Genomic DNA, 15,090 nt, shown 5'->3' on the forward strand with positions numbered 1-15,090 from the left:
GGCCTCCCCCATGGGGCATCCTCCAATCAGATTTCTTGGATTCATGCTCCAGCTTCTGATCTTTACAAGAGCTACCTTGTGTGAACCAGGATTTGCAACAGAGCGTGTGTCCGCTGAGTACGAGCGCTGGAGTAATGGCTGGGCTCTGCCTGTGCACATGCTCAGGCCCCTCTGAATTGTAAACAGGTTTCTATGCTTTCTCGGAAGGAAAACGGCAGTCATCAGTGTTACCTCCTGCAACAGCTAAATACACCCTTGCGGGATGAGAATCTCCTACACAGAGTGTAACCTACCTACATAATGTTTGCAAATTACGGTTACCGTTTCCTTTGCATTTATTCCCTTGGCACCTTCACTTTAAGTAAAACCTCGCTCTGTGGTGTCAGCACTGAAAAATGGGTCTAACATCTCTGTCCAACCATGGTACTTATCTTGCCCCTATTCCTGTAGTATCTGAGCACCTCACAAATCTTTCATATATTTATCCTCAGCACCCCTGTGTGGTAGGAAAATGCTGCTATCCCCACATTACAGGGGACAGAGGGCAGACTTTTAAAGGAATTTAAGCCCCTGAAGATGCAGATAGGATCTAGGGCGATTGTTGTTTAAATCAATAGGAGGGGCATGTTGAAAATCCCACTAGGCATCTATCTGCATTTTTAGGTGCCTAAATGCCTTTAAAAATCTGACTAAGTGACTTGCCCAAGGTCATGCAAGAAGTTTGTGGGAGAGCAGGAAGACGGGTTCAATTCTCAAGTCCCGGCCAGGGTCCTAACCACATGGCCACATTTCCACAGGTTTTAGTGACAAGTGTTTCTGTGACCATCACTGTGACTGGTGTTAGTGTCTCATACTTCGCCAGTGCTCCACTAGCCTCAACGTTCCTGTCAGGAAGTAGATTGAGACACAAGAAATGCATTTCACTATTGGACCGAATAGGAAATTAGGCATTTCCAGAGTTGTTGTAAGATAAACATGATTACACTGGTTTGCTATTGTGAAATTAACCTTAAAAAAAAAAAAAATCAGGACTAACCCCAACTGGACAATCAGCTTTCCAATCCAGTCCAAAGGCAACATGTGTCCTGACCACCATCCTCATGTTGTCAAGAGAGAAACTTCTGTTTGAAGAATAATTCTTTTATTATACTGGAGATATTTTAATTTTTTTATACCAATTTACATTTCCTTCTAACTAGCAGTAGTGTAGCTAGAGGCTGAATCTCTTTTATAGCACACGGCAGTTCTCCTAATTGTCTGCACAGTGCTTTGAACATTCAAAGTGCTCTGTAAAAGCTAAGTATTGTTATTGTTTTTAAATAATTTTGAGTGTTCTCATGCAAACATTGGTTCTGGTAAAATATGGATATTTGCTGTAGTTGTTATGGTTTCTACTCAACTTCTTCAGGCTCATGGATATTTTTCTTTTTAAGAGGAAATGAGCTGTCATATCGTTGTTAACATACAACCAAGTCTTGCTTATCTTACTTATTATGGAAGGCATGATGAGTAAGGGGAACAGCATATGGCCTTAGTGTTAAACTTAAGATCTAGATTGCGTCTTATCAAATAGGTCATCCTGAATAGCAAAAGAAAGGGAAAAGAATTTGCCCTCATACGTATGTAATCCCCTTATGTGGTTTGGGTGGGCTTTGATTGTACATAGATTAGAGCTGGTTGAAAAAATTCTACTGATTTTTTTTTAAACAGAAAATGGCTTTTTGGATTAAATGAAAATTTTCACCAAAAAATTTGTTTTTTGTCAAAAAATTATGACTTTACAATGAAAACCTGAAAATTTTAGAAGAAAAAATTGGATGGAAACCTTTTTTGTTAAACTGTTTCACAACAAAAAGTCCCTACCAGCTCTAATATAGATATTCAAGCACTTTCCTTTTGCTGTAACTATTCTTTCAACAATGAGTGAAAGTAAAGGACCCTACGACTGATTTCCTCAACTCTTCTGTCACTAGTTGATGTTGATGGTTGCCCATCGAATGCTGGAGCTGGCTAGAACTCAGCCAGAGCAGAGCACTCCAACCTGCATTTCAAACTGTGCTTTAGGAACAGGGCCAGCGGGTTTGTAATGGCCAGCTTCCATAATGACCATTTCCTGCCTTCGTTTTTCAGAGCACATGACACGGAGGCTTTCATGCAACTATGACGGGAAAATATAGATATTGCGTTTTCTGACCCGCTGTAAAGCTCAAAAGGTTAAATTGGCCACAATTACAGCTGAGCTGCCTAACAGCCAATGCACAACTTTCAACATGTGAAGTCAGTTATTTAATGGACAGTAAGAGCTGGACTTAGTCTCCTGTATATAAGATATGTGCTTGTGTGCGCGCTTATGACTGTTATGAGGGTGTCTCTCATATTCTTAGCTTGGGAGAGACCAGTAAAGCAAATTGGTGCTCTTGTAACTACGTGTACTCCTAAGTACAGCTAGGAGCATCTGATAAATCTTTTAAAGTGTATGTTTACAATGGATTTTATTCTTTTTACTGTCCTATACGTACGAGCCCTCTGAGCAAAATAACAGATCCTCCAACACTTAAAAAAAGTGGTTCTCTCATTGGCTGCCCACGGTGAAATAATGTATGTTATTTCCTCATCCAGATTCCAAAAAATAGTAGAGAAAGATCGGAAATTCCGAGTGATCTGCAGCAGCACACATCCAGCAGTCCCTGTGTAGGCAAAATACCCACTGATTTCACTGGGAGTTTTGCCAGCATAAGGACAGCAAAAAATTGGTCCCCATTTTTTAATTTTTAACCAATTTGTCTCCCCTTATTTACTTCAGTGGTTAATGAAAAGTGAGGATAAGTGGAGAGCATTTCAAAATGATCTTTCAGGCTTCTCTATGGGTTTATTGCCAGGGCCCATTTAGAGTTCTATGAAGCTGTAAGCGTAACTTTACTGTATGCTCTGCAAGCTCCTTAGGAAAATAAAGAGATAGGACATTAATGCCCTGCTAGTTTTTCCATCTCCCTCGTTAGGAATACGTGTGCACGTGTGTAGGGACTTTTGGAGCGGCTAATTGAATTCACCCTTGTGAAAATGTTAACAAATTGTAAATGACCTTTTATACAAATTTAGAAGTCAAGAATTTGCTGTTAAATGTACGTCCCTCCTCTGCCGTTAGCTTTTATGCATAAACCACAATTAAAAAATAACAAAAAGCCCAACGGCCCTCTTTCCTAATTAGCTGCAGAAGTCAACGCTTGTGAGTGTGGTTAAGTGCCTCAATTACTTCCCCCTCCTCTTGACTGTCCTTGTTAGAACAGACAGGTCTGCTGGCCAAAGGGGAACAATTAAGGCAAGCGAAAGGCAGGCGGCGTGCAGGGGGATGGCTGGGCTCTGCCTGCCTCCCAAGAAAGGGCCATAGCTGTAATCATGCCCCAGATTCCTGCTGGGCTATACAGAGAGACAGATTAATGGTGGACAGATAGCTAGTTCTAGCTCATCAGTAACAAGGAAGGGTAGGGAGACAGCATAAGAATACAGCTAGTGTAGTCGGCATTTTCCTGTGCTGTACACCTGCCCGGGTAGCCTGGGATAAAGCATTAGCTCTCTGCTATTATTTAAATTGTGGTCGCACCCGGGACCGCGATAGGACCAGAACCCCATTGTGCTAGGTGCTGTACAGACCCACAGCGTGTCTGTGGCCAGGGCCCATCATATGATGAACTGTAGTCATTAAATTGTGATAACTGTCAATGTCAGATCACATTTTTACATCTCCATGTCCAGACTGTTAGAGAGCAAATGTCTTTCTCTGTGTCCCTTCCCCATCTCCTGATTTCAGGGTTGTTAATCTAGGGCAGCGGTTCCCAAACTTGTTCCGCCGCTTGTGCAGGGAAAGCCCCTGGCGGGCCGGACCCGGTTTGTTTACCTGCCCCGTCTGCAGGTTCGGCCGATCGCGGCTCCCAGTGGTCGCGGTTCGCTGCTCCAGGTCAATGGGAGCTGCTGGAAGCAACGGCCAGTACGTCCCTCTGCCCGCGCCGCTTCCAGCAGCTCCCATTGACCTCGAGCAGTGAACCGCGGCCACTGGGAGCCGTGATTGGCCGAACCTGCGGACGCGGCAGGTACACAAACCGGCCCGGCCCGCCAGGGGCTTTCCCTGCACTCGCGGCGGAACAAGTTTGGGAACCACTGGTCTAGGCTCACCCTAATGGCAAGAAAATAAAGTTCCATCTATTTTCAGAAAAAGAAAAATGGAATGAGGAGATAAACAGAAAACCCCATTTGCTTAAAACAATTTGCTGCCGTCTATGGCCTTGCTAAGGAAACTTTTGCTTTGGAGAGTTCCAGGAAATGATGGATTTCCCGATGAGAAATCCATCGTAGCACCAGTTCCCCAGTTAACATTCTGAAGCCAGCTACAGATCACAAGTTCTTGGTCAGTTAATGGGACACACAGACGAGTTCAGTAGGGAAAAAGTTGTTCAGTGGGTATCCAGATGGATAATAATAATACGAGGATAAAGAAGTAAATCCAGGCATCTTGCTAAGAGGTCATTCTATAAATGTGTTACTTGCTCTCCCACTGGGAGGAGCAGCTACTTCTCTGCAGTGTGACGATTCCAGCAATTAGCCCCCTGAGAGTCATACTACAAGAATGGAGGTTGATATTTAAGCCAATCCGATCATACCATGGGCCTGCAGTATTGGTTGCACTGTTGTGACCAGGACATTTTCCTGGCTGATGTGATGTAGCAAAATTTTAACATGTAACCAGAAATGACTGTTTCCCAAAAACCAATTGCCACCAGATATTTACACTGCATCAACATGGAAGGTAACTCATCTCGCCACAATGCAAATAAACTTTCCCCACAACAAGGAGAATAGTCACAGAAAAGATACAATAAAAGGCCTATATGGTGCTATCCACACATACTGTCTCACGGCACTTTACGACAAAAACAACAAAGCCGGAAGCTAAACAAACAGTAACCCAAAACCTGTCCAATAAAAATAAGACCTCAGTCTTCTTAGACTTTGTCTACAAAGGCAGTGAGAAATTCAGAGTTCCTGATATCAACAGGAAACAAATTCCACAAAATGGGGGCAACATCAAGAAAATGGCTCCATCAGACTCCTACATATAGGATTAACGGCAGCCTCAGGTCAGAGAATCGCAAAAAGTGGGGTTAAGAATAAACGGATTTAGTGCATCTTGGATGTACAAGGGGCCTAAGCCATGCCAAATTTTAATAGTAAAAAGCAAGACCTTAATGTAAACATTGATTGCTCCCAGAAACCAGCGTATACTCTAGGGCAGGAGTTATATATTGTCCTTCAGAAGCTCCAGTATAGCACATATGGTGCAGCAAATGAAATCACCCACTGACATGAGCTTATGGATAAAGTTTCAACCCTAACTCTTATCTTGGGCTTTGGTTTTATCAATCCAGTCCCCTTAGGGTTGAATTTTCAGAAAAATCTGCAAATCGGTGAGCGCACCCTCCATTGCAAGGCATTTTGCACATCATAGGCATAAAAAAAAAGCCTGAGTTTGTACTTGCCAAGTTTGCATTTGTAGCAATGTTTGGAAATGTGGCCTTTACTGTAATCGTTGCCAACTGGACTGTGAGTGAGGAAATGCAATGCTCAGTTCTAAAGCAAGAGGAACTGGTTTGAAAGATTTTTCCAATGAGTGTCAAGCTGAAAAAGTCATCTACTCATGCACTGATCTACTGCAGCAAAACAGCAGCTAGGGTCTGACAAACCAACACAAACCAAAAATAATAGGACTGGGCCTGCATTTTTTGCCTGCCCCCTGTTGCATCTAAACAGGATGTGGTTTTATGTAGCTCTTGTGCTGCAACGGTCATCTCTAAATCTAAGTTTTCCTGTCTTTTGGTGCATTTAACTCCTTGACATCCTAAGTCAGTTGTACTGATGGAAAGTCTATGAATAACAGCAGCAACCCAGTCCCCAAAAGAACTCAGCTAAACTCCGTGTTAATCTTATAGAATCTGTTCTCTAGACATTTCCATTTTTAAAAAATTAATTGATTAAGCCATCAGGAAGGTGGGTGACACCATAACTCATCTACTTGTTTGGCACTATTATGGTCTATAGCATAAATTCCATGTAGGGCTAGTTCCTGCTCCTATTAAAGCCCCATTTGTCATGTACAGTTTTTGCAATAGGCCCTATCAGCTGTATCCTAACTATGGGTGAATCCTGTGGCAAATTCTGTCATTCTGCTCCGCCTGCCAATTTATCTGATTGATTATCAGTGGGTGACCTGTAATGTAGGAGAAGCAGTATATTGGAGCTCAGGTAGACCAGGACAATTTAAGAGCTCAATTTTGCCCTAAATGTTTATATCTGATCTGTTTTTGACTTGCACTAGGCACAGAAAAGCATCTACCAGTATAGCTTTTACCCTTTTACCGCAGTGATCAAACCACTCGGGCCTTAAAAAATTCCTCCTGAGCAGAGTCCTTTAGACCAACTTTTTGCCAAATGTGATTTTTTTTTTTAAACGGACAATGTTTAAATCTTTGAAAATAAGTTTGAGGGGAAACTGACACAACCTTGACTACAGTGGTGCCACTCTCAGAGTCGAGTATTGTGGATAGATTTAAATTTCAGCGTAACAAAATCGCTGTCTCCACTGGAAGGTGCATCAAGAGCTAAATGAGGACCCGTCTTGAGCTGAATCACGTTGAACAGACCTCTGCGCTGTCATTGATTTTCTGGGAAGAAAAAAAATGCCTCTGGCTACTAAACCAAATTAGTAGTCACTGATGACCAATTATTTTGCCCCACTGTGAACGGAGAGGCGTACTAAAATTCCAGTTTGTCAGACCCAAGGCTCCCTTCTCAAACACCTTTCAACAAGCGTGTACCAAAAGTCCCTCAGAAGGTTCTGACGGCTCCCTATTTTCTGCAACTTCTCGTTCTCCACAAAGTTTTAATGAGCTGCAGATATGATGATGGCCTGCCGTAAAAGGATCCCGTCTAATCTCGGTAGAGCACTATTGGGCAGAACGCACGAATCATAGCTGTCAGGATTTATACACACATACACAAAGAAAGTGTCAGACTAATATTTGCAAATTATAATTACCATTTCTCTTGCATGTCCCCTGTGCCTTCATTTTAGATAAATCCCAGCTCCGTGGTATCAATTGCAAAGCACTGAAGGATCGCATTGAGTGGAATAGATTTAACTAGTTTGTAGCTCATTTAAGGTCTACACCATTTTATTTTAATGTGTGTTAATACTTTATTATATTTAGCATTATTTGTACAGTAAAAAGAACCCATTAAAAGGCTGAAAGTTTCTTTTCCAAGAGATTTCTGGCAGGAGAGTCTACCACATCATATAACCAAGTTAGCAGGAGCCTGTCATTTCTATTGAATGTAGTTCTAAATCCTGTCTCTTGAAAATAATTTAGCAGAAGAGTCTATTAAAGACACAGAAAATGTTCCAAGGGTAATAGTTTTGAAAATGTGCATAAATAAATTTTAAACTCTGTAGGAAATGTCAACATTGGAAATGGCTCGAACAAGGTGACTATAAACGGAAGAGGCTGGGTTTTTTCCACAGGTATAAATAATTTGTTACATCATATCAAAACTTTTCTTTCCTCTCCTTCCCATGGCAGGGCCCTTGTGCCAAAACAAAGAAGATCTCGCTTGTTGTGAAGGAGCTTTGTTTTAATCCATAATAAATGTTTTAACTGGCTGCTCCCCCACCCTGCACAAGCATCTGCAAAACAACAACAGAAAAGTCTGCCTGATTTAGAACAATAACATCTGTTTCCAGACATTTAGGCAGGGCTACAGGAAGAGAGATGCCTCTTCTTCAGTAACACTAATATGGGAATGAATTGCCCCTTGGGTCTGCTGCAGATGAGAGTTACTGCATTAGTGCCAATCCTGGGCCCATTGAAATCAATGGCAAAACTCCTATCAACTTTGGTGGGACCAGGATTTGACCCACAAAGAGTGGGTTTCCCTCTAAAGTGTCTCTGATCAAAGTTATTGTTGCAGAACTGTTCTTTTTCCCCCTCTCCTCCACTCCCTTTTCCACATTTAGCTCATAGAGGATCTTGGAGAAACAAGGTGGAGCATCCACAATGAAAAGATATCGTAAAGCCCCTGCTCCAGCCAAGCACTTGAGTATGGGTGTAACTTTGAACACGGGAGTCATCCCATTGAAGATTTAAAGTTACACATGTGCTTAAGAGCCTTGCAGGATCAGGACCCCAGTGTAATCAATCACAAGAGGGAAGGATCTCTGAAGAAGAGGATCAAACCCAAATTCATCTTTCAACCACTCCGTTCAACACAGTTAAATAGTCACCTCCATGGAGCTAGGAGACATGCCTCTGTTGCAAAACGAATAACCACCCTCTGTATTAGTTGAATACCTACCACACTTACACCTTTACCCCCTATGTACCATGTGGAAGTGAAATTAGTGCTGGTAGAAGGTGAAGTCTTGACAGCCTTGGAGACTAAATCCCTCTGTTTCTTAACACGTAGAGCAGTGGCACTGGCAGCACAAGCTTCTTCCCACCCTCAGTCTTGTGCTTTGACCCTTTCCTGGATTTCATATCCAGGCTGAGAGGAGCTGAATATACAGTGGGGCAGCACCCTCTGTCCGATGGGGAGCAGGGGCAGGGTGGGTAGGGACATCACACAGCAGCAACCCTTCTGAACAATGAATGCGGGGAAGGAATCCCAGTCAACCAGGAAGATGGTGGCCATGAAGTGACACACCCGTGGGAGTGGATTAGATGGGTCATTGCTCTGTCCCCAGTTTGATCATTTCTATGTTCCAAATGTATCTTTCTGCACACTGCAAGCCAATGTGATCAGTGATGCTTTCTGTTCCTGTTGTCATACTGGAGGGCACTGTATTAGCCGCTTTCTGATGACACAATATGTAAGCACCGCACCAGCGGGACAGTGGCTTGCACTATACCATCCAAACAGTAAATAAAGGGTGATCAGCCAAGCAGCAAACAAGTTAATGGGTGTGACTTTGTATTGTGTTTTTGCCAAGACAAAACAGATGTACCCAGATAGACTGAGTTACTAAACCAGGCTGTCTAACTGAAGTTACCTGCTTAAGAGTTGCCGGTTTTCCCCTGGGGGCCCTCTCGGTGGATAAAGGGCGCTCAGCACTTCACACAATGAGACCTCCGTTTTGCATTTTCTTTGAGTAAATTATTTTATCGCTTCTCGGCTCTATGAGCTAAGATGTGAAAAAATTATCTAATTTGCCACGTTCCTTGAGCAGAATGTAGATTCAAATCCGAGGGAGAAAAGGAAACCAAGGGACAAGTCAGTGTAATCTTTTGTGTCATGGTGTCCCCTTGCTAGCCAGCTGGTGAATGGTTGGAGTCAGCAGCTGGTTTGTAAGCAAATGCTTGAAAAGACCGACCCCGGCAGCATGTGATCTATGAAATGGTAGATTTGTAGAAAGATGTCTCTTCTCATACAAATGGCCTCTGGGGGTGTATATTGCTAGATGGGGCATCCAGCATCATTAGAAAACACGACCATAGATTAGGCTGTTCTGAACCATGTGGCATGCAATAATTAAGTAATAAAAGTCACCGCAGGGGTGAAGGAAACCGAAACAGAAGAGTTACTATTTGCATATGCACTGCTGGCATCCTTCTGCACTATTAAAAGATTCTCCAAGCACGAGTGGCATTTAAAAGCTGGTTGCTACTGATTTCAGACCGAGTCCTGCTGGAAGCTTAGAAGCGCAAGAAGGGCGTGGTTTTATGGACCAGAGGACATGCTCTCTCCACAGAAGACCATCTCCTGGTGCAGGAGAATGCAGTAGTAGCCCTGATTGCTAGCCAGTGGTGGTAGTTTCTTGCTGTTAATGCCACCTAGCAGTTGGCCTGGACAGGCAGGGAAGAGAGAGCATTGCTGTTGTAGTAGTGACAACTAGGGCTATGCTACAGGTGTAGGCAGAGCAGGGTGTCTGGTAGCTACATATTGTAATAGGCTACTACTGCTGCAATGGAAGAGTTCCTCATCGGAAGGGTGTGTGGGGAGGAGAATTTATACAAATATTTAGATCAAGATCCCTTCACTTACTCATCATTTAGGGTTTTTATAGTTTAACATTTGCTGCTGGAAAAACCTTCATGGAATCGTAGAACTGGAAGGGACCTCAAGAGGGCATTTAGGCCAGTTCCCTGCACTCAAGGCAGGACTAAGATTATCTAGACCGTCCCTGACAGGTGTTTATCTAACCTGCTCTTAAAAAAAATCATTAAAAAAAAACCCACCCTCCAATCATGGAGATTCCACAACCTCCCTGGGCAATTTATTCCAGTGCTTAACCACCCTGACAGTTTGGAAGTTTTTCCAAATGTCCAAACTAATCCGTCCTTACTGCAATTTAAGCCCATTGCTTCTTGTCCTATACTCGGAGGTTAAAGAAAAATTTTCTCCCTCCTCCTTGTAACCACCTTGTAAACTGTTATGTCCCCTCTCAGTCTTCTCTTCTCCAGACTAAACAAACCCAGTTTTTTCAATCTTCCCTCATACATCATGTTTTCTAGACCTTTAATCATTTTTGATGCTCTTCTCTGGACTCTCTCCAATCAGTCCACATTTTTCCTGAAATATGGCGCCCAGAACTGGACACAATACTCCAGCTGAGGCCTAATCACCACAGAGTGGAGCGGAAGAATTACTTCTCATGTCTTGCTCACAACACTCCTGCTAATACAGCCCAGAATGATGTTTGCCTTTTTTGCAACAGTGTTACACTGTTGACTCATTTAACTTGTGATCCACTATGACCCCCAGATCCCTTTCTGCAGTACTCCTTCCTAGGCAGCCATTTCCCATTTTGCATTTGTGCAACTGATTGTTCCGTGTTAAGTGAAGTACTTTGCATTTGTCCTTATTGAATTTCATCCTGTTTACTTCTGACCATTTCTCCATCATGAAACTCACCCTGAGGAAACGAGCTGTATTCACAGTAAGGACGTTTTCTGCTTTATTGCTGTTGCTCTGGCTGTCCCCGTCTTTCATATTGGCTGGTGAAATTAAACCTGCCCTGCCACCTCGGACCAAAGGCACAAAGACGGACGGACGCACACACACGGTTCTGATTCTAACAGCTTGCTGCTCTGGCTACTATCAGCTCGATTTGGTTAGCCCGGAGACTAGCTGAGAAGCAGATGCCTTTTTACTCTCTTTATTCTTCTGTTCCTCGAGGCCTAGCTGAGCATGTTACCTCTGGCCTCATACAGGCAGTGTACATGTCTCCTGGCTGGAGCATTTCACCATTGTATCCAGTCACACACAGCTAGTGTATTGGAGCCCGTTGGGAAGCCACATCAAAAGAGGTGTATTTAGTGCGATATTAAAGTCAGACTTTTACTAGTAAGACTCCATCCCTCCCTTTCCCCCCACCGCCCAAAAAAAGGTTCTCCAATTTATTTGCCAATTTTAAAAACTTTATTTTAAGAGGCAGGATGTATTTGATGCACTTGGAGAAGGCATTGGACTGGGACCCAGGAGATCTGGGCTCAGTTGCCAGCTCTGCTACGGACTCCCTACATGACCTTGAACAAGTTCGTTTAATCTCGGTGCCTCAGTTCCTCCTTTGTTAAATGGGGATAATAATCCTTCTCTGCTCCCACATTTTGTCTTATCTATTAAGCTCTTTTATTTATGTCTGTACAGGGCCTAGCACAATGGGGCCCTGATTTCAGTTAGGGCCTATTGTCAGTAGTTATACAAATTAAAATCCTGTATGAGCTTCAGAGCAGAGCCCTGCAACCCAACCCAAACCCAACAGGACCCAACTACAAGGGCTGGGTTCGGGTCAGCTCTTCTCCTTCTGCCCATGGGGTTGGTGCTGGGGTGGCTTCATGCCTTGTTCCTGCCAGCCAGCACCATCTTGCTGTTTGCACTGCAGAGTGTGTGCACCAAGGAGTCACAGCACCTCTCACTTCACAACACACACAGCCCAGGCGGGGGCAGCGGCTGGCAGGAGCAGAGCATGGAGCCACCACTGGGCCAACCCCATAGGCCAGAGGTGGCAGCTGCACTGACTTAAATTTAGGGGGAAAAGTCGGAGTCAGGTCAGAAAACAACTCGACTCTTTTGGGCTTGGCTCATGGGGGCTTGGATCCAGTTTAGGTCTGGGTCGGGCTTAAAACTTAGGCCTGAGTACGCCACCACTTCAGCCATCATCACTAGTAATGATCACTAAACCGCAGTGTCTGGGATACTGGAATCTCTCTCTCTTTTGTTTTAATTGTATTTCCTTCCCTGATATAGTTGTCGTCGTTTTGTATGAAGTGGGGGGAGGAGGTAAAAAAAAAAAAAAAAAAAGAGAGAGAGAGAGAACAACAACAAAAACAAAACCAAACAAAGAAAAACAAAAAACTAAAAGAGCACCTACCATGCAAGGAATCAGGGTGTGAAACTCTATGCAAGGCCTGTGACTGGATTCATGGGGTGGGGGTGGGGTCGCTTTGCCATCGTTAGAAATTTTAAAATCAAGATTGGAGGTTTTTCTAAAAGATCTGAGCTAGTTCAAAGAGGAATTAAACGCGGGCAGCCCCATGGCCTCTGTTATACAGCAGGTCAGGCCAGATGACCACAGTGGTTCCTTCTGGCCTTGGAATCTGTGAATCTTTGCGCAGCTTGTGTGATGAGTTCTGGCTCCTCTGTATACTGATTGCAGGGATCGAGGTCAGTGAACGATGAGATTGGAGGACCTTGGCCTGAATGTCCATTTTCTTCATCAGTGAGGAGGAGTCTGTTGGTTTTGCTTTTCGAGATCTTCCTCTCTGAGCACAAATGGGTCATTTTTTTGATGGAACATTTCAACTCTCGTTTAAGTTGCTTAATGGGCAAGGTGTTTATCAGCATCTTCCCTTTGTCCCACTACAGCTGGAAGCCCCTCCCAGGCCCAGTCTGCCAGCCCTGCTGTTGCCTGTTCAAGCCTCTTTGGCACATGGGAGCTCTGATGGACTTCAGATCCTCTCGTCACACCACCTCACTCTTTGTGCCCCCTTGTTAATTCAGAGGCAACTACCACTCAGTTGCATGGGGAACATACTGACAAAGGGAGGACTTCTGGAGGCTTGTCAGGGCCAGAATCACAGTTTAGAGCTCTCAGATATTGATGTGAAGGCTCAGCACAGCCTTTGGTCATTTTCCCCTGAGCTACTTGGTTTCCAAAATGGATGCCCCAAGTCCAGAAGGCTAGAATGTGTTGTCTCTAAGTCTTAGCTGGGTCCCAGACTAAGTTGTCATACAAGGTGCTGCTGCGATCCTTCCACCATACTAGAGACCTTTATTGCTGGAGATCAAGCAGTCCCAATATTGTGAAGAAAGGCATATTTGGTGTTCGGAGTGTAGTGAATGCACTAGGGAAGCTTACACTATATATTGCGTGGTTATCTTGAGCAAATACTATACTTGGGGCACTTAGTGCTGTGTGAGTGGACATGATACTGTTTCTTTCTGCAGCAGGGCCCGCTCATCAAAACAGATTTTCGTGTTTCCAGCAGAGATGATAGAGCCGTAGCATTCTCACCAGCCGCATTTTCCATCCTCTGCGGATATAAATCAAAGTTTTTATTAGAGGGACCGAATGGGTGTACCGGGGGGGTGCTTTGGCCCATTGTGACGTTATCTTCTGAATGTTTTGTAGGCCTTCCACTCCCTTCTTCGACCTTCTCCAGCACAGGTACAAGGAGGTGTGGATGGAGCAACAGAGGGCAGTAGCCATGGCCAAGCAAGTGGAAAAAAAAAAGGTAACAGCACTTTGGACGTAGTGTCCCTCACTTGCTGTCATAAAGTTGTGTGGCTTTGCTGACCGCTGTTAAGCCACGGCTTTGTTCCTCCCCAGAGTTGGAAACATTTCAGTAATGGGTGAGATGATACTGGCTGGAGGGCACAGGGCTTTTATACCTCACTCCCTAAGAATGTAGGGCTTGAGGGATACGCCTCAGTCCCTAGCGACTCAAAACGATTCCATGGTTGGGCCTGGACTCTTCCTACAGAGCGACTTCATGTAGGCAATGCATTTGGAGAACAAGAGCCCCTACATCCCCTTTTTATTTTTATAAATACCTGCGGAATTTTTCAGGGCAAAAGGCAATGCCCTAAATGTCAGTTGCTATAAAATCAATGATAAGTTTAAAGAGGAAGCTTTGGTTCCCTGGCTGCTAATAGCGCCATCAAAACAAAGCAAAAAGATCTTAAAGTACTGCATTTTCTGCGGCAAAGCATTTTCCCTCTGCAGAAATGTCTGTATTTCTCTTTTTTCCTTTCCATTAAAGTCAGCTTGGCTTCAGCTAGCAGGTATCTAGAGCATTGTTCTATGTCATCTTACACCACCATAGTGCAAATCTCAAGATTTGTACAACTGAGTATATATTTTAGGGATGGGGGGACAGATTTTTAGAGGTATTTAGGCACCAAAAGAAGCAGATAGATGCTTCATGGGATTTTCAAAAGCCCCTTGGCACCTAACTCCCAATGACTCAATAGGAATTAGGAATCTAACCTACCTAGGCAGTTTTGAAAAGCCTACTATGTACCAATCTGCATCTTTAGTTGCCTAAATACCATTTAAAATCAAGCTCAAGGTTCCCACTTTGATTTAAAACCCTTATATCAATTAAGGTGAATGGGCTTGATTGTCCTTAACAGTAAGGCCTCTTTTTTGCCGCTGCTGTGTGAAGCGGCCTTTTTGTAAATGACAATTGGGCCCAAAGTCTTCTGAGGTTCAAGAGTCCTCCAAGGAATTTTATCTTCACCCCGGGAGTCCCAGTGAAAGATCTCAGAACAATGTCACCCCTAGAGATGGACTCTCTGCAAGTTACTTGGGACCAGTGACCATCCTAACATACATTAAAATGAGTAAAGGCACCAACCCTGATCTAGGCATTGCTTGTCTGTCTCCAGCAGTCAGAGTGGTAGTGTGAGTGTGAAACACAGCACCATTATATGCAGCAATATTGTAATAACATTTAAAAGCAGCCAATGACTGGTTTATTAGTTAATGGCTCAAGGAAGAGTTGAGTTAATATGGTAATGACCAATTTCAGTGGTATTATTGCC

General features: G+C 43.7%; 1 protein-coding gene across 1 annotated transcript in view; it reads left to right on the forward strand.

The window, feature by feature from the left end:
• The window catches only part of CFAP77 (cilia and flagella associated protein 77), a 94,266-nt gene that overhangs the window by 64,510 nt on the left and 14,666 nt on the right, over window positions 1-15,090 (forward strand). Inside the window, exon 4 of the mRNA XM_034793827.1 lies at window positions 13,676-13,778. Within this exon, the coding sequence (XP_034649718.1) occupies window positions 13,676-13,778 (103 nt within the window). The remainder of the gene's footprint in view (window positions 1-13,675; window positions 13,779-15,090) is intronic.

The sequence above is a fragment of the Trachemys scripta genome, chromosome 17 (assembly GCF_013100865.1).
Source record: "Trachemys scripta elegans isolate TJP31775 chromosome 17, CAS_Tse_1.0, whole genome shotgun sequence".
NCBI lineage: Eukaryota > Metazoa > Chordata > Testudines > Emydidae > Trachemys > Trachemys scripta.